Below are 20540 nucleotides of genomic sequence, written 5' to 3' on the forward strand. Positions count from 1 at the left end.
CCACAATTTACACAGGCTACTGAAACTCAGAAGTGGCTTTAGATGGAGTGGGGTGCAGGCACCAGGGAACCAACAGGGTTGTCACACCAGCCTAAACCCATTAGGGGGAAAAGCAGTAATGCAAATTATCTGAGGTTTGAATAATGGGAGGGTTGAAAGAAAGTGAGATTAGAGAAATAGGAAACTAAAAGTAGGAAGGTGAAGCAAGATGCTAATAATTACCTGTCCAAGGAAGTTAGAGTAAGAGAAGCACTTTCCTGAGTGACCTGTGATGGTGCGATCATTAGTGAGTTTTGGAGTTCCTGGCAGCTTTTCAGTGAGTGAGTGGTGGATCCCTTACAGTTTGCAGAGACAGCTATCTACCTCTGCTTACTCAAAAGGTACTTGACAGGATCAGGGCAGGACAGTGTGAATGATAAGGTAGCTTTTGAGCCAAAGCACAGTTAACACAGGCTTTCTGCAAGGTTCCTGACAAATCCTGAAGAGAATAACAAACACTGCTGAGAGAAGGCTTGCTGCTGCAGGCATCCATCGAGTTAGAGTAGGCTTGAAGTAAAGAGAGGTATGGCACAGCCTTCTAGAGTATTCAAAAATGCTCAACAGTTTGGGTATTAACACAGTGTCCACTTACAGGAAAGGTACTTCCTGAAGGGTGGTATGCTGTACAAGTATTATGGGACTAGATGAAAAGGGTCACTGAACTCTAAGTACCGTGTTTCTCCGAAAATAAGCCATACCCCGAAAATAGGCCATACCCCGAAAATAAGCCATACCCCAAAAATAAGCCATAGTGATAGGCAGTTTAACCTTGTAGGTTAAACTGTACCATACTTAATAAAAAATAAAATAAGACATCCCCTGAAAATAAGCCACTGTGTTTTTTTGAGGAAAAATAAATATAAGATGGTGTCTTATTTTTGGAGAAACACGGTAATTCAGATACTGAATTGTTACCAGACATTAATAGAATTCCCATCACAGAGTGGCAGGGAGGTCACAAGGGGTCTCTGCCTAATCAAAACTCAGTTGTCCATTGTGAGGAGGTTTCCAAGGAAATGCAAATGTAGACTTAATCCAATTACTGGTGGAGGATGTTTGCCAGTGGAAGTCCTTGAGGGTTAATAGGAGTGTATTCTTTCACAGGACACTGCAAAGGTTCTGGGGACTAATTAGGTTGGCACTTATATTCTGTCCCATACCATAACTGCTTCTACCATAGAGTATTCTGCTTAAACCAGTGTTGCTTTCTGTTAGATTGTAATTGAATCCGGGGGAATCTGGGGGAACCCGGCCAGATGGGCGGGGTATAAATAATAAATTATTATTAAATTATTACTTTTGCTCAAAGCGCAGCTAAGCACATAGTTTCAGGGCACTTGCAGAGTTGCAACTGAATCAGGCTTCTCAGGAACATCTACCCGGGGTCAGCAAACTTTTTCAGCAGGGGGCCGGTCCACTGTCCCTCAGACCTTGTGGGGGGCCGGACTATGTTTTTTAAAAAAGAAATGAACGAATTCCTGTGCCCCACAAATAACCCAGAGATGCATTTTAAATAAAAGAACACATTCTACTCATGTAAAACATGCTGATTCCCGGACCGTCTGCGGGCCGGATTTAGAAGGCGATTGGGCCGCATCCGGCCCCCAGGCCTTAGTTTGGGGACCCTGATCCAAGCGTAGTACAGGTGTGTATGCAGTATTGTAACAGAGCTTAGAGGTCAGGGCTGAGGTGTCAAAAGCCACAGTGAGCAGCAGAAAATGATGTGGAGGTCATGGAGGGAGAAAGTAGACACTCTGAAGGCCAGCTGGAAAGGATAGGCAGACTAGAAGTGCCAATAACTGAATTTCAGAATTCTGACTTCTAGACAAAAATGGTTGTAACTATATCCATGCAGTTAAAGGCATGCAGAAAACCAGGAGTAAAACAATAGGAATCCTTGAGGCAATAGGCAGTAGAGCTCTGATTTGTGTGTGTGGTGGTGGTGATTGTTTAAAGGGCAGGTTTCAGTCTGCAGTGTGACCTTGCAGCAGGAGAGGAGATAACTACAACTCCAGAGCACAAGAAGTAATGCAGAGCCATGATCTCTGAAGATTTCATAGGATTTCCTTACCCTGGCACTGCAGATAATAAAACCATATTGCCCTTTATTAAACTGTAGCCCCAAAGCTGAGTGCGTTCTCTTCAGACCCCAAGAGTGCTTGTGAGAAGCCTCATAAATGAAGAGAAATTAGATTTCTAATCTTATGATAGCTGGTTTGGCAGAAACGTAGGATTTGTTGTAGTGGATTATACCACCGGGCTTCCTTCTCTAGAGTCTTGGGCTTGGGAATTGCTAGTACCTGAAGTATCAGAACAGGAAAACAGCAATTATATAATGTTGCATTGGAAGGAAGGGGTGTCAGAGAGAGAGAAAGGGAGAGATATTCATTCTTCCTGTTGTGCCAGTACAGTCATAATACACCATTTAAATAGTGTTTGCACCATTAATAAAATAACTAGAGGAGGGGCCTTAGCTCTGCAATAGAGTGCATGGAGAAGGTCCCAGGTTTAGTCCCCAGCATCTCCATCTAGGGCTGGGAAAGACCCTTGCCTGAATCCCGGAGAGCTACTGCCAGTTAGTGTATGCAACACTGAGTTGGATGGTATAAAGCAGCTTTCTATTTTACTAATTATTATGCTGTACCATACTCAATGTTTTAAGAATGGTAAGAGTAATTTGTGCTTCCATGTAGGAGAGTTCTATCATGTGGTGTAGTTCTAACCACTGTGCTTTTTCAGACAGCAAGTAGTGGCTTGTACCCACACACCAGGGAGAAATAGGAGCAAAACCCATCTCTCTGACATGCTAACTTTCTTTGTGCAAGTATAACATTTTCAGGTGAACCAGTGTAAAAAATTCTTATAACAACAGGCAAGTTCAAGTAGATTATTGTGCCTCTGTGGCCGTACGGCAAAGAAACCTCCTCCCTCCATTTGGAAATGAAAAATGATCCTACTAGGCAACTCACTGTGTTTTATGCTGTTTTCACAAATCAACTTTTATCTAGCTACTCTCTTTTTATATTGAGTTTTAAACTAGTTGAGACGGGATATATTTAACTTTAAAATTAACCTGAGCTAAGTTAAAGGACTGCTAACTTTTAACTTCAACTAGTTGGAAGTTTTCACCAACTTTGCCCATGACTGCTAATAGTAATGATTAAAATTAACAATAACAAAGGTGAGCCCTGTTTGAAAGATCTCATCCCCAGGAAGAACAAACAAACAAACAAACAAACAAACAAACAAACAACAACAACAACAACAACAACAACAACAACAACAACAACAAAGAATAGGCCTCATGCTCATTTGTTCACTTTTCTCTTTCACTTATTGTAGGGAGATATTTAATAATTGAATGGAGAAATCCTATGGAGATTTTTCCTAACCGAGCAAGTGATTTATCTCTCATGGTCAGGGAAATCCTGGTTTGGCCATGCAGTTTGGAACGCCGGGAGAGGACTGTGTATATGAACTTGGGCTTCCATGCTCAATTCATAGCTACAACCTGGGGCATGTGGCTGGGTGGGGTGGGAATATATATTTTCAGAGGGCCTTTGCTTTTAAGGTGGAAGGAAACCCCATGGGTCTGTAGAACTGACTGTAATAGGAACAGTATATACTGGAAAAGTATAAGATTCTGGAATGAGGGTGACTTGCCTGAATTTTTCCGACTAGCAGCTGTTGGCATCTGAAGGCCTTAGGCAATATTCTGCATTGCCTGGTCTCTCTCTCTCTCTCTCTCTCTCTCTCTCTCTCTCTCTCTCTCTCTCTCTCTCTCTCTCTCTCTCTCTCACACACACACACACACACACACACGATTTTAAGGCCTTTAGTATTTCTCTTGTTGACAGGCTTTTGTTTTCAAGAGTTGGAGGAAGGGGAAGGGGGAGACCCCTTTAATGGGGGTTAAATGTTTAAAGAAAACCATGAGGGTCTGGTTTATTCTGGTATTTTGTAAGGCATTTCCGTCAGTCTTCATTCACCACAAGGGTAACACTATCGGCTTTGGGCAAAGCAAGCCTATTTGCAGGCACTCCAGAAGTATTAGGAGTGTTGTTGCCCTTGAATCACAAAGGAGAACAGATCTTTACTGCAGCTTTTCATCTACAGTGTTTATAAAAATGTATACATTGGGGATACATTGGAATGGGCAATTTTCACCGGAGCCATTCTCCAAAATTGATCCTATTGCTGTCGGCTCCTTCTCTCCCTGCTTCTTCCTCTTGTCAGCTGAAGTGGCTGCATCTCTGCCTCCTGTTACATTTAATACTGATGCTGGCTTCAGTCTCCCATTACAGAAAAAGTGTTTGACAGTGAAGGGGAAAAGGAAAGAGACCTAGAAAATAAGGACCTAGTTGCAGCTTTGAAGTTCTCTAATACACATCACTATAGAAACACCTAGGGGTATGTAAATTTTTCCATGAAGAAAAGAAAAGAAAAGACCCCTATCTTCCCTTATCTGAAATGAGGTCTGACCCACAGGTAGTCTGGTGTGACACAGATGCTTCCGATGCTTTCACTTAGAAGTTTTGGGAGCTACTCGGAGGTTACTATGAACTTCCCCTCCATTCTTCTAAATTTGTACTATGCCAGTCTTCAGTGTGTTGTCTTCTGCTGACCCTTTCTCTGTGTGGGAGAGAGCACCTCCCTGTGTCCCATGGAGCTGTGGTCTGTATGTTACCTTGGCTGTGGGATTAGCCCCTCTATGGTAAGTTTCTCCAGCACACAAGCCTGGCTGGAAGATGAAGCAGAAGTGGCTGTGTGAATAAAGGTAATCATATAGCACATTTCAGGTCCCCTGCCAGCTGCTGCCATCAAGATGAAATGGGGGTGAGGGAAGCACTAATCGATGACCCCCTGCTCACCCTGGCAGTACTGCTTCTCAGGGGTAGGAGCACTTCATCACTTCTACCAAAGGGATTAGTGTGTAGTACTGTATAGATCAGGTCACTGGTTTGTGCTGTGAAGAGGAAAATGTTGTAGATGGTTTCAAAAGTCCTGCATGACTAAACTAGCTTAAATTTCATTTGTGAAAATGAAGTTCTCCCTTCCTACCAGCCCCAGCCAGCATGACCAACTCCTGTCAAACCTGAAGGCAGGCATGCTAACATTTTATGTGTAAAACACTCTCATATCCTTATACTGGATCAGACTGATTCTGTGCAGTCTTTGATCATCCCATCTCTGATACATTGCAATTGAACTTGGGACAGTTAAGAAAAAAATTATTGGGATTATTGAACAGCTTCCATATTGGGAGGAATGGAGATACTATTGCTTGGGATAACAATGCCAACTTAATGCAAAAATGCCAGTTTACTAATAGAATTTTGTTAAACATCTATTCTGCCTTTTCACATGTGACTTCATGCATCATATTTTTTTAACGTGGGAGCCTACAGATCAGACAAATAAAGAAGAAAAATTCCTAGGTGCTAGAAAGATGGTTTATGCCAGACCCAGCACAGTTTTGGCAGGAATTCTTCCTTTGGGACACCCCTCTAGCAGCAATTGTCTAATACAAGTTACTTGTGACTCCAAAACACACCTAGAGTTGTTGTTTCTTCCTGTTCTCCTCCTGCTGCTCTCTCTTCTTTTCTTTTGTCTACCAATGGTGACATCTCCTTTTTTTGGTTGGTAAACTAAAGATACTTTTCAGCGTACCTCTGAAAAAGTGGGAAGAGTAACTTTGATAAAGGTGCTTGCAAAACTCATATATTATACAGGTATGCTTGAGAGGAATGTGTGATTGGCTGCAGCTCCATTTAATACACACTTAGTGGCAAACTTGATTTTACCTCTGCATAACCCTCAGGCTCAGGACTAGGAAGCTGCCATGTGCACACATTTCTGACCGCATCCCACAGGTGTTAAGAGTTTGCTTCAAGTGGACGTTGAAGTATAAGGCATTTATTCCAATCCTTTGGGAAATGATTGTTAACTATAAAGAGACACAGGAAGCTACCTTATATAGAGTTGGACCACAGGTCAATCTAGCTCAATATTGACTACATTGACTGGCAGTGTCCTTCCAGGATGTCAGACAGGGGACTTTCTTAGCCCTATTTGGAGATGCTGGTGATTGAACCTGAGCAGTTTGGCATACCAAACATGTGCTCTACCACTGACTTACAGCCCTTTAAAATCATTTTTAAAGTCACACCCAACATATATAAATATTACGGTATTAGTGACCTTTTGCAGCCCAAATCAAGCTGTTCTTGGGTTGCTGTCCCCACCGCCTTCCACAGACCATATAGGAATAAGTCTCCCTTCGTGTGGTTTGCTGTAATGTCTCCCTACAATGCTTGTTGAAAAGTTGATTTTGTACTATTTGCTTCAGCACGGTGATACAGCACTGTTTGGCCAAGAGTTATTATATGGCTCAAGTACTGGCAGAGTTGAAAGCCATGCTTGTTTGGGCAGAGAATAAAAAAAAAGAAAATGGTGTTTTACTCTTAGCCAAGCAACTTAAGCTTGAAAACCAACATTGAATGTGTTATCAGTCAATATTAGTTAATGCAGCTTAGACATTGTGCCTTTTGAATGATAATGGTAATGAAACCCCTCTGTAATGTTTGCCTCCTTATATTGTCCTTTAATCAGTATCCTTTGGCTTTTTCCAACAATATATTGTGTTCTTTTACACCTAATCTCTTTAATAAGGTTCTTCCATTTTTATTGCCCTCTAATTTTATTCTCTGTGGAAGGTGTGAACCTATAGCTTTAGAAAATGAGGCTTTATGTAATAACTATAACAAGTGAAAAATCAAGAACTGTTTCGTTTTATGAGTAATCTAGAGAGACCCCATTCTTCTTCTTCTTCTTCTTCTTCTTCTTCTTCTTCTTCTTCTTCTTCTTCTTCTTCTTCTTCTTCTTCTTCTTCTTCCTTTTTTTTTTAAAAAAGAGTTCAAATGTCCCATTTTCTGAGCCAGCTATGAGCACTGTGATTTGAAGAATCAGTATTTACACAAAACAAATTTGTGTGGATGGAAGAATGGGTGGTGTAGTTCAAGCAGAATAACAGCTGTATGTGGCAGGCTAAGGGTGGCGCTGTGGGTTAAACCACAGAGCCTAGGGCTTGCCAATCAGAAGGTCGGCGGTTCGAATCCCCGCGACGGGGTGAGCTCCCATTGCTCGGTCCCAGCTCCTGCTTTGTTGGTCAGGGGTCCCTGTTGGTCAGGGGTCCCTTTACCTTTAAGGGTGAATATAGTTACCACTTCCCAAGTAGTAACTTACTGTTCTCCAATGGTTTGACTTCACCCCCAAAGGCGTACTCTCCATTGTCCCTCAGACAGACAGATGCCAGCCAAGTGCTACTACACAGTAAGCCATCTCCAATGTTGTGGAGAGTATTACCACTCCCCTGGATTTCTGAACAGCTGCAGGAAAGTCTGGTAGAATTTTCCTCATTGTTTTGTAGATCCAGCTTGCCAAAAGGCCCATATATGAACACTGCAGTACCGTAGATTACCATTTGGTAAAGTGTTGCCTATAGTCATCCTATCCTGAGATCGATGATGCACTGGAGAGAGAGTAAGTATATCCTTTGTAGATTTGCCATCCATAGTACTTTCTGATTTTATCGCCTGTCATGCTGACATCTGACTATGTACACACACACACACACAGTGGCTGTGAATAAATATACAGTGGTACCTCTACTTACGAATGTTTCTACTTACGAATGGAGCTCCATCCGCCATCTTGGTTGCGGTTTAGATAGGATTTTTTCTACTTACGAATTTTTAGATAGGGTTGCTTCTACTTACGAATTTTTTCTCCCAATGCATTCCTATGGGATTCGACTTACATTTTTTTTTTTACTTACAAATGTGCATTCGGAACGCATTAAATTCGTAAGTAGAGGTACCACTGTAGTGCCTTTAAGATATATATAGTGTATGTCTGGTTCAAACAATGCTTTCTTTCTCTACCTGTATTTGCAGTCTACTGCAAATACAGGTAGAGAGAGAAAGCACTGCTTGAACCACACTGTTCTCATGATCAAGTTATTGATTGCCAGCGAACATGCTGCATGTGTGGTGTGCTGTTGGGGGCTAATGACAGTCTTATCCTTGTTCTCCTAGAGGAGGGAGGAAATTGGCTCACCTGCCTGACCTGTAGACATTTAATTCCATCCAGGGCAGTGGCAAGAGTGGGGCAGAAGGTTAGGCGGGCAATGTGCAGCCAATTTCACATAATCCTTCCACCTCCTTGGGTAACTTATCTGTGCTGTTTAAAATGACAGCAGCTCATATAAATGGGGAGCCGTTTTCTGTCTCTCTGTCAGCTTCAGCTCTGAACTGTGGCCAACAAGAACATTCGTGCCACCTCTCCGGACCCCTTTCAGATAAATAATCACGATAATAAAGGCCAGACCTCAGAAGAAGTTACCACTTAAAGAATAGGCTGCCAAGCCAGTGTAGCCCCAAGAAGTATGGGAGACTCAGCGGCCCTTGACAACAAATGAGTGCGCTGGCTTTCTCATAAACACCTCAGTCTGAAGCCAGGAAGTTTATGGGTATGAGAGATGTTTATTGTCTTGTACTTACTCTGCTGCTGCTGGGTTATTGCTTAAGTCAAATAATAATAATAATAAAGTGTGTGTGTGTGTGTGTGTGTGTGTGTGTGTGTGTGTGTGTGTGTTGGTTGCAGTTTATTTTTGTGAGCAGACTGAACTCCCTGCAGTCTGTGTGGCTTCACTGTGAAGTCCTTAAATAATCTGCTTGCTAAGAAAAGGGAGAGAGGAAAACAGCGTGGCATCAGTCTGGCTGTATAATGTACGTCTAGCTAGAACAAGGATCACCCTATTAAGTAAAAAAAAAAAAAAAAAACCTCCAGCACAGCTCCAGAAGGAATCATACTAGTGAAACAATTGGGTCTTCACCTTGAAGCTACTTCACACACACACACATACTCCTCCTTGACTGGCTGTGTGGAGAAAGGCTGCTGTGAACTGTGGGGAGCTGGCTGCCATTTCCATGATCACGTTTGCTGGAAACAGTGTGCTTGGTTTAAACCAACCTTACACTGTGCACTGGTGTAATTGCACAGTCTTGTGGGAGAGTTTGCTAGTGTGAACTGGCCTTTTAGGGAGAAGGTTTTTTGCAGAGAATGAATGGGCAGACATGTCTCATTTTCAGCAAAAGGCTGTGGTAGAGAAGTAGGAAAGCAGCTGCTTACAAGGACAGAGCAAGGACTGATTGCTTCAATTTGCAGCTATACATACTTTTGTTGTTGTTTAGTCGTTTAGTCGTGTCCGACTCTTTGTGACCCCATGGACCAGAGCACACCAGGCACTCCTGTCTTCCACTGCCTCCTGCAGTTTGGTCAAACTCATGTTGGTAGCTTTGAGAACACTGTCCAACCATCTCGTCCTCTGTCGTCCCCTTCTCCTTGTTCCCTCAATCTTTCCCAGCATCAGGGTCTTTTCCAAGGAGTCTTCTCTTCTCATGAGGTGGCCAAAGTATTGGAGCCTCAGCTTCAGGATCTGTCCTTTCAGTGAGCACTCAGGGCTGATTTCCTTCAGAATGGATAGGTCTGATCTTCTTGCAGTCCATGGGACTCTCAAGAGTCTCCTCCAGCACCATAATTCAAAAGCATCAATCCTTCGGCAATACATACTTATACAATATATCAGTAATACATACTTATACAGTAGTGTAATACATGTCTGCTCAGAAGCAAGCACCATTGGGTTCAAAGGGACTTTATTCCAAGTAAGTGTGCATAGGATTGTACCCTTAGATGGATTATCCAGAAGTGTTTTTCTCCCTGCAGAAGTTAGTGGAGCAGGGTAGTCAAAAGAGGCTACGGACTCTCCTTCCTAGTAGACGATCACTTCTTTCTGAGGAGGCTTATAAGCCCAGGGTGTCCTGGAATTGCAAGTACTGTAGTTGGAGTGGACAATTCTCAGGGTTCCTTCCAGCTTTAGGTTTAGCTTTTACCTTCCTCCTCTTCCACCTCGCCCTCCTCATATATTTGAATTATCATTGTAAAGCCAACCTTGGGCAGGGGGAAAACAAGTTGTCTAGGGAAAATTGGAAGCATCACCCCTTCTGGCCAGTGGTGTAGCATGGGTTGCCAGCACCCAGAACAAGGCAAGTATTGCATCCCTTTACTGGTGCCTCTGTGCGGCGCTGCTGCTGCTGCCGGACAGAGCTGCAGAGCAGCAGCGGGACATGTGTGCATGCCTCCTCAGGCTGGGGCACTGCCACCCCCCTAAGTCTTGCTGTCCAGCCATGGGATGCCACACAGCCAAGGGACGCAAGGGACTCGACTCTCCCAGCTCCTTGGTATGCTGCTCAGGTGAGGCGGGTGGGATGGGAAGTGCCTCTGGTCGGGGTGGCAGCTGCAGAGACATGCCCCTAATTTTTTTGCACCCAGGGAAATCACCCTAGTACTCTCTCTCTCCCCCCCCACCCCCACCCCCATGCTGTGTCTCTGCTTCTGGCCTGTTTCCTTTTAGTATACATCTCATGACCCCCAGTTTCATATGCCATTGTTGGTCTCTGTAAGAGTGTGCAGTGCCTTGTATGATTCCAGGGTGCCTACCTTGCTTAGAGAATGCTCTACTGGGATATTAAGAATCATTCCTTGAGATTGCACACCCGCACACCCATCTCAGTCGTATTTTTTGGCATTCACATACAGGACAGTAGCAACAGGGAGACTTGACGTCATTGTTTAAAATGCTTGTCATCTTTAAAATACAGTACACTTTCCTCTCGTGTGGGGGGGTCCTATTATGAGCTTTATTGTATAGCGATAGGTGTTCTCCACAAATCACTGACCTGTTCTCTCTTCCCTTTCTCTCTTCCTTCTCCACTCTGTCACCCAGCCTGTGGATTTGGATGCCTGGGTAAGCTCCTTTTCTCCCCTGCATGCATATAATTTCCCCCTTTGAATTAGCTGCTAGATAAAGTAAAGAAATAACGGAGTATCACCACATTACTACACAAAAACAATTGTCTTTGCTGATGCAGGGCTTTATTTTTTGTCATTACAAGTTAAAATATGTTAAGCCAGAAAATCACATTTTATCCATAAAATATTTTCTGTAGGTTTTGAGGGGTATAGTGATACTTGCAGCTGCTGGCACCATCCTTGATAGGATGGGTTGACCAGCCCAACTTCCAGGTAACTGAATGGATGGAATATAAAGTTGTCTTGGTGGCTGGTTGTTCGGAATTCATTTGGTGCTCCCTTACCCTGTAGTAAAATCTTCCTTTTTCTTCTTTCTTTTAACATGAAAATGGTTTGGAGACCTAAATGAATTATGCTGATGGGAAATAGAGAAGACAAAGCACTTTGGAAAGACTTGGCAGGCCTGAGAAACCTGGTGTAATAAGTGAGAAGTATATCAAATACTTCTGAAGGGCAGAAAGCAAACTAATGGAGTGCAATCCTTATTTGTAGTCCTCTGCCTTCTTTCAGCCTTGTGCGCCAAGAACCATATTCACTTTGTGTACCTTGCAAGTTTGGAATTTATTTAGCATCCTCCCTTTTTAAAAGACAAATTTCTAGCTCTTCTGATGCAGAGGAAAGTCTGGTAACCCAGCAGACTGGTCTACAGACTGGGTCTAGGTTTGTACTGCTAGCTAGTCATTATTTTCTAAATGGGTCAGACATACCACAATATACTACTCACAAGCATTATTGCCAAGGGAAGATTTAAGGAATAGGAAGAACAGATGGAACTAATCAAATGGGTGCTGTCTGTTGTGAGTACTCAGTAGTGATGAAAAGATATTCTGTACATGCTCAGTATAAAAATAAATAAATCAAGACTATAGTTGCATCATAATTTAATTGATTTACCCTGGGAGCAACTCCCATTCTATAATGTACTGGTGGCTTTGTATTTGGTCATCCAGCAAGCTCTGTTGGCTTGGATGTTAAGATTACAGCAGGAATGTTTTCCATCACCTCTTCCCTCCTGCAGCTACTTGTGCCCCCCTTCAAAAAACAAAACAAAACAAAACAAAAACCCTCTCTCAAGGGTTCAGAACCTGCTCCTGAAGAATATGGGATGGAGTGTAGGAGGGTGCTGGGATAATGGAGTCCTAGAGGTAGATAATTTAAGGAAGTTCACAGAAGTTTCCAATCCGCTCCTTGCATACCCACAGTCTAGCCCATATTGTCCAGGACCTAAGGCCAGCCCGAGGCATTTTGGCACCTGAGGCGAACCACAAAATGGTGCCCCCCCCCCCTGTCAGAGAAGAAGGAGTATGTGAAGATCTACATCAGGAACGAGAGATCTGCCACCCCCATACATCCTGCTGCCTGAAGCAATCACCTCACCTTGCCCCATGGGTGGGCTGGCTCTGTCAGGGGCAGGATTCAACTCTTTTTGGAAAGGGTGGGGAGTACATAGGAAGCTGTAGGGGGAAGGAGGAGACTGGAAACTTTCTAATTAGAATTGGTATGTAACATTTCCCTATCACATTCTTATTTTTTTCTGCTGGTATAAGCATTTTACACACAGTGTCTGAAACTTTGTTGGCTACCTGTGGTGTCCATACTCTCTGAAATTGTAATTTCCACAGAAGCCAGCTTGCTTTGGGACATCACAGGGCTTCTGACTTCAGGTGGGGAATAAGTAGCAGGATAAAGTGAGCTCTTAATAAATAACCTGTATTCATACAAAATGTCCCTGATTGCCTAACCCAGTTTTGTAATGTTTGATATGGTGATATTTCAGATGACACCCTCTCTGGGTTTACCAGCACATATTTCAGGCATAACAACAATGCGTATTTTAGTTCGCAGTAATAACAGCTAGAGGTGAAGTTAAAAACCAAAAGCATCTTTTTAAGCTGAGCAGAATGTTTTGAGGTTCATTTTCCTTTCTGCCTTAGCTCTCCCATAAGTATCATTTTGAAATGAACATGTTATTGAGAACAAGTCTTAAAGTTGCAATAACTTTTCCCTCTCTCCCTCTACCACCACTATTCTATAATGGAAGTCATACTATTGGGCTAGTGGGGAGGCTGAGCAGCAATATTCTGGCATTGCTTTGTCAATACTCTGACCATTTCAGGTTCTCTGTTTTAGATCTTCATCAGTCTGGAATGGAAGCTTTGCATACAATGTTAGTCTCTTGTTGCTTCATTAAATCCTGAGAAAAAGCTGTGATTAGTATGTATTAAAGTTAAGGATATTCATCTTTCATAGCAACTCTTTCTCACACCAAAGGAAGGCATGTGAGGATATACTTCTGTCTCTCCCACAGTAGCTGGAAGAATCAAAGTATGTTGCTCAGGGTGGGAATCAGAAGCAGAAAGCGTCTGCTTTCCCTATTTGCTACAGCCTGGGGGTGTACCTTTTAATTATCCTTATCTGGGAGGAAGTAGGAAGTAGAAAGAAGAATAATTTGCCAGCCTAATTTTAATTGGTTTTGCAAAGCCTCATTGGATGTGTTAGTCAAACAAACATGGTCTAAAGTAGGGGTAGACAACCTTCTTACTATGTAGGGCCCCATTGCCTCAGGGGATATCTGCCAGGGGCAGCATGCCAGTGGGACTGGGGTCAGAAGTGGGCAGAGACAGAGCCAAAGACAGATGGGTTACCCCACTTTCTATCTCTCCAGTGTTCCTTTTCTGCCATCCTTTATTACTCATTTCTGCTACCACCTTTCCCTTTGTTTTGTCCTCTTTTCCATTCACATTAAATTGGGCCAGGGGCTCCATGTGACCCACCTGTGCTCTAAAGCTATACATGTGCCTGGTGCTTTATTTGAATTAACTGCTAGCTGTATCCTTGATGGCATCATGTGTGCATGGCAAATGAAGTGAGGTTGCTGGGTTTTGATGTTGGTAAGAACAGGATTTACTTACCTGTGAAGCATCCTCCTCTTAGCATGTTCAACATCCTCTCTGTTTATAGGGATTTGGCTAGGCAAAATTGTTGACTGGTCAAATGCCAACTCTCTATGACCCCATGGTTTGTCTTCTACCAGAGAAAAATGGAGAAGGAAAAGACTGACAACTTGCATTTTCAGATTTCTATGATTCTCTGTTATTTCTTTTCCTTGTGATGGCAGCTGGCCATAAAATGACAGCTCTGAGCCCACAGGGAACACTTCTGACTGGGCTGCTTAATCAGAGCCAGTTCTGGAGAGGGGGAGGGATGGCAATTCATTTTATGTTACATCTGTCACAGCCCCCTCCCTTATCGTTGGCCTGTATGCTTTAGGCAATGATTCATGTGTCCTGTTGTGACAGTGCAAACTGAGTTCTGGGGCCCTTATCACTATTCTCAATTTTGCTCTGAACCTCCTGATTTTTATGCAGCTAAGGAATTGTGGGTTTGTGAACAGGAGGAAAGCCCAGAAGGTGCCCTGTGAAGGTCAAAGTGATATCTGGCACCTGCAGGATTCTTAGTTGGAAGGTCATCGGTACATCTTTGGTTCCTGCCAATGATTTGGGGAGCCCCCAGTGATCCAATGTTTGAAGCTAACTTGGTATGCATCTCATCACCTATCTAGGTCCTGGTTTCTTTCTTAAAACGTAGAAAGCATTCAGACATGGAAGCCTCCAGCCTGCAGTCTGAGATGGTACATACCCTGTACTAGTCCAAGACTCATTGTGCTGCATACCTTGCTCTAGCAGTTCTACTTGCTGTAAGCATGGTAGGGACATCTGATCGCTCCAAGTTGAAGCACCTCAAGAGTATTTCTCTTGGCAACCTTTTCATTATGAGGCACAGAAAATGAAAGCATTAAATAGTATGTCAAGCTGAAATAATTCATTATGAGAGAAACGACTTTTGCCTTGCAAGCATTCTGGTCTAGTGTGGCATATTGGAATTGCTTTCAATACCCTATCCCAAGCCTTCTCCCAACCCTAGCTCCTTCCTTCCTTCCTTCCTTCCTTCCTTCCTTCCTTCCTTCCTTCCTTCCTTCCTTCCTTCCTTCCTTCTCTTTTGTGAACACCTTGTTTTGTATTTTCTTGCAGTCCCAGGAACTAGAGTGGAAGGATGAAAAACTGAAGAGGAGAGGCAACTTCTATAAGGAGCAGTTGGCCCACATTGAGAAGAAGGTGAGGCAGTGTTGTCTTTTATTTGCAGTGGCTGAATGCTAACAGGATCAGACATCTATCTGAGTGGATCAGCAGAGAAGAGAAATGAGAACCATTGTGCTGAAACCTAGGGCTGCCAGCCCCTATTATGTATCTGTTGGGGCCTCCTCCTCATCACACACTGTTAAACTGCTTCACAAGCTGAACCTTTTAAGCAACTCACATTTAAAGGATAATTGGTTTTTAACTGGATGATTTTCTTTTCTTTCTTTTTTTTATAAAAAAAACCCACCTCGTTTATAATTCATAGTCCCCCACCCCATACTATGGGTTTGGTTGAAAGCTATGTCACCTTTTAAAAATTCCCTTTGTTAAAAAAAATCTGTGGATAAAAAAAAACCCTGTGAAAATAACCTCAGTTCATTCCATACATATGAATTAAAGTTGTTATTATTAATTTATCTCTTGGGAAACCAACAGATCAAAGTGTGTTGCTGCAAAATGTTGTCTGCTCCTTTGCTAGATAAGCCTTTGAAATGAACATGATTTAAAGAGATACCATCAAGCATCTTTTCAGCCTAAAATGACCTTTGGAAATCCATTTAGGGATTTGAATCTCTCCCCTGAATGTGCGGTTTGCATTTCTGTTTAATTGTTTACCAGGATGAGTTTTAAAAATTGATGGCATAAGAATTGGAGCAACCACATTATTCCTTAGGAACTAATGTGTTCTTTTCACTTCCTAGCTTAATGAAGCAATGCTCACAATAGCTTTAAAAATGTGTGAAGAATAATATTCCATAATTTTAAAGCAATTAATCTCTTGACAGGCTTGGTACCTCTGACTTGGTACCTACTGAATTTGTAGGGGGGGGCTGTTTCTGTTTTTTGAAGATGGATACTCAACGTTTATAAAGGTGGGGTGAAATGTACCCAAACAGCACTGATTTTTAAAAATAAAATATTGATATCAGTCTTCCACAACCCTACGCTCCAGGTGGCTCTCAGTATGGCGAGGTGTGATTTGCCATGTGGAGGTTTAGAGGCACCCTTCCTTAATTTAATGACATTTTGATGTTTTTATTCTGAATGCCTTTTCAGTTCTATTCTACCCCTATTAAATTGACTGACACAACTCGGAAACCAGGTACACAAGGTGCTAAGAGAAGTGTCCTCAGCCTAGCGAATGCTGTTTAAATTTATTTGTTCATCATCATATCTGCAGAAGCTTAGCCAGAGTCTGTTCTTTCCATTTATTGTGAGAAAAGGAGAGTAGAGGGTGAAAAACAATATTATGTCTATTTTCATAATAGACAAATTACACTCTTTAATATCACTGCAAAATGTGTTAGAGGTCAATAGTACCTCCATAGGTATACAAAACCCCTTTACAAACCTGATTTCTCAAACTTTTCCCCCCAGTTAGAACCAGCAAAATTGAATTGGAACTTTTTTCATCTTAGCTGGCATTTTGCAGAAAGCTGACTAATTCAGCTTCTGTGGTCACTGTGAGCCCAATTGCATCTGCAAATTTTTGCAAACAACCTGTACTCTTACCTCAGCAAGTGTCCAGACTTCATAAATACTCTCAGGCAAGGATGTTTTATTTGACCACTTTCCTTTGTTCATGGAAAGAGCTTCACATAATGTCTTGTTGAGGGTTGCCCTCAACACTTCCCAGAGCACAGTACCAATCTCACTGGCCACTTTCAGAAGAATTAATAAAGCCCTCAGACTTGATGATCTGCTTCCATCCTGAACCACTAGTGTTGGAGATAAGCCTGCCTCTTAGGATGTGCTTACCAAGACTCTCCCACAATGCTTTGTGCCATATGAGAAGGTTTCAACGGATGAACCGTTATTGCCATCCAGAGGAAGTTGTCAAATGAGGCAGTATCCAAACCCACAAAGTATGGCATACAACTCTGGTTGTGTTCTGAATCCAAAATGTCATATGTTTATGTCATATGTCATATGTTTATGACACAGGCATAAATGAAAAGGTGGAGGGAGGAGCCCAAGAAGCTCAAAAAGAAGACCAGACTGTGGTTAAGAAACTAGCAACAAGTTACACTGTTCTGCTAAAACATGGGGTTGGAAGCAGAACATGTTTCGCTTCCTGTTGAGTGTGTTCCACTTGTAAATTGAGTCCGCCGCTGCTATGGGAAAGCATGCTTTGGTTTAAGAACGCTTTGGTTTAAGGACAGACTTCCGGAACGGATTAAGTTTGTAAGCCAAGGTACCACTGTACTTGCAAATGTTGTCATACTTAATAACTTTCACCAAGTGTGTTAGTTGTATGGCTTTCTTGACCCCAGTCCCAGTTTGATTTAGTCAGTTTGATGATGGGCTGAAGTCAGTGGTAGGTGGACTTTTTTGGGAAAGGGCGGCTGCCACTACTACTACTACTACTAATAGCAATTTTATTATTTATAATATAATATAATAACCCATCTGTCTGGGTTTCCCTAGCCACTCTGTCCAAAAGTATAAAACAGTGCTGCTCTACTACCGGAGGCCTCGCCCTCCTGCTTTGTTCTGGTTTAACTTTCAGTTTACAGTAATTATACAGCAGGATAGTGTTGGAGAGGCAGAAGTGCCGCAGACATTCATTACATGTGCTACATGCGTCTGAAATGTCCCAAGAACAGTGGGTTTCGTGCATTGGTATGTTGTGTTACTTTGACAACCATAGTGTTAACAGAAGAACCATAGAGCACATTTTGAATGTTGTGCAGAAGATAATCACAGATTTAGCCCTTAGCATCTCCAATAAGAAAGATCTCAAGTAGTCTGTGATAGGGAAGACCTCTGCCAAGGACCCCAGGAGAGCTGCTACCAGTCAGCATAGACAATCCTGGGCTAGATGGAGAAATAAAATCTGGTTGACAATAGCTCAGAGCACCATGCAATTTTAGTTTGTAGAAAAAAGGCAAACCTCTTTCCAAGTGCCACCATTTCCATTTTCTTTTCTTGGGAATGGCAAAACATATTCATAGCAAGTTGCCTTTGCACACTTAGCTACATCTAATCTGTGTAATTAATTTTAAAAAAGAACGATTTAAGCTACTGCCCAACGCTGCTGCTTGCGTTTAAATTCCATTTATGTTTCATGGGGATTGTGCAATGAAATCTCAAACAATCCACCAGTCATCCACTCTAATTATCGCAGTTGTCCATATGTTCACAAGCAAGGGATATATATATATATATATATATATATGTATATATATATATATATATATATATATATATATATATATATATATATATTTCTCCTCCTCTAAATGTGCTTCTCTCTCTAGATTTGTATTTCTTAAAGTGGAAATGACTGGTAATATTTATGTATGTATCCGTTGTTCATTGGCTACAGAGAGAATGTGTACAAAATTGTTGGTTGTTTATTTTTAAATATCTTACTTTCCCCTTTCCCAGTTGTGTTTTCTCTGCAAATCTAAAGCTGCAATCCTTACACACTTTTAATTTGAGAGTAAATCCCACTGAATTCAGTGTGGCTTATTTCTAAGGAAACATACATGGAATTGGGCTGTAATTAGGCTTTTAAAAACAAGATTAATGGATGTTCTAGCTGTAGGAGCTGGTATTTTAAACCTCAGCTCCACTGCATGTTGTTGAAAGATATTTTCTCCCTTTCCCCAGTCGCCTGTGCACGATAGGAAGTCAATATTAAGGCCAGGTTTTGTTTCCTCATTTTATCGCACTAGATAGTTTTCTGACCCTTAAACACCAGCATTTTGCTGGTAATAAAATAGAAGAATGCCTCCAACTGTCGTAGAATGAGCTTAGATTAGAGTCGGAGATGGAGGGGGCTGGCAGAAGAGAGAAATGTACTTGAAACAGTGTAATAAAGCTTAATTGTATTAGTTTTGAAAAAGATTTTCGATCTTCTCCATGGATAATTTTATTCCTATAATGGTTGGAAAGATGGAAAACGCAGCACCGAACAATCTTTTATATTAGCTGCTGCTTTTATATAATTCTGCTTTCATTTCTTGAATACACACAGACCTTGACTTTTCCCCCTTCTGTAGTCATTGCTTTAGAACTTTTAAAATCTTTTTTTTAAAAATGAGATTTAGTGGGAGACAAGTTGAGGGGAAAACTTCTGCACAGCTGTTGTTTGGCTGGATTGTCACGGATGGATGTTCTGGAATTACAAAGTTAGACTCTTCAGGGCGTTTGGGGAAAGTTGGGGGGGGGCCGAAAAGCAAGGTGGTGATTCAATGTGAAAATGAGAGGCCCAGGTCAACCTCTGCAATAACCCCATCTGTGCTGTTTCTAAGGCACTGTTTTGGCTCTGACCCTGTCCACGTGGATTATCCACGTGGATTAGGTTGTCCTCCAGTTATAATACGCAAGCTTATTTGTTTCAGTGGATGTTGTTTTCACATAAATTGCTGCCTATGAGACTGAGGCCTCAACTACCCCCCCTCCCAACTTTCTTAACTCTCTTAATACACACTTGATGCCTGTTGCCTGTTTACCAATAAAGGCAGCTGCTTTTTCAGGAGGCCATTAGGACATTGAGATCACTGCTTGCTGGCTTCCCATGGTCATCTTGTTGGTCACAGTGAGAAGAGAGTGCTGGACCAAACGGGCCTTGAGTTTGATCCAAAAGGGTTCTTCTTGTGTTCTCCTGGCCAGAGGACATTGGTTTCATAGGTCTATTTAGAAAATGCCATTCTGAAATCATCCCAGTGCACCTAGTGCCACAGTTCTCAAAGTGTAAGATAGAGGAGAGGTGAAGTACCATTTCTTCCCTACCTACTATTCCAGTAGGGACGTGGGTGGCACTGTGGTCTAAACCACTGACCCTCTTGGGCTTGCTGATCGGAAGGTTGGCGGTTCGAAACCACATGATCGTATGAGGTCCCATTGCTCTGTCCCAGCTCCTGCCAACCTAGCAGTTCGAAAGCACGCCAGTGCAAGTAGATAAATAGGTACTGCTCTGGCGGGAAGGCAAACCGCGTTTCTGTGCGCTCTGGTTTCCATCACGGTGTCCCGTTGCACCCGAAGCAGTTTAGTCATGCTGACCACATGACCTGGAAAGCTGTCTGTGGACAAACACCAGCTCCCTCAGCCTGAAAGCGGAGGTGAGCGCCATATCACGTAGACAAATTTGACTGGACATCCAGGGGCCCTTTACCTTTACTATTCCAGTCTATAGCTTTATGTCTCATGATTGGCTTACAATGCAGTCTGCTGTCCTCCTCAGTCACTGTGCATGTGGTCCTTGTTTATTTAGCTTACTCATAATGTTGATTGGTTAGTGGAACGTTTGCTTCTTGGAATTTCTTCTTCAGTAGACTTGGATCACAGTTTGAGCCTATAATGCCTCATTTACGTGATCCACCTGCCTCTGTGTCAGGAATGAGAACATTGGTTGCTAGCAGAGGTATCTCTTATGGAGGTCCCAAACAGTCCTTATGTCATCAGTTTTAAGATACGGCA

General features: G+C 42.4%; 1 protein-coding gene across 4 annotated transcripts in view; it reads left to right on the forward strand.

Annotated features, from left to right (window-relative positions):
* The window catches only part of CHCHD6 (coiled-coil-helix-coiled-coil-helix domain containing 6), a 212064-nt gene that overhangs the window by 68858 nt on the left and 122666 nt on the right, over positions 1-20540 (forward strand). For 2 of the 4 annotated variants that reach the window (XM_060271405.2, XM_088662345.1), the window contains exons 5-6: positions 10889-10909; positions 15006-15089. In XM_060271405.2, coding sequence (XP_060127388.2) covers positions 10889-10909; positions 15006-15089 — 105 coding nt within the window. The remainder of the gene's footprint in view (positions 1-10888; positions 10910-15005; positions 15090-20540) is intronic. The other 2 variants (XM_060271406.2, XM_088662346.1) reach the window with 1 other exon arrangement.

Source organism: Zootoca vivipara, chromosome 2, assembly GCF_965207765.1.
Source record: "Zootoca vivipara chromosome 2, rZooViv2.hap1.1, whole genome shotgun sequence".
NCBI classification, from domain to species: Eukaryota; Metazoa; Chordata; class Lepidosauria; order Squamata; family Lacertidae; genus Zootoca; species Zootoca vivipara.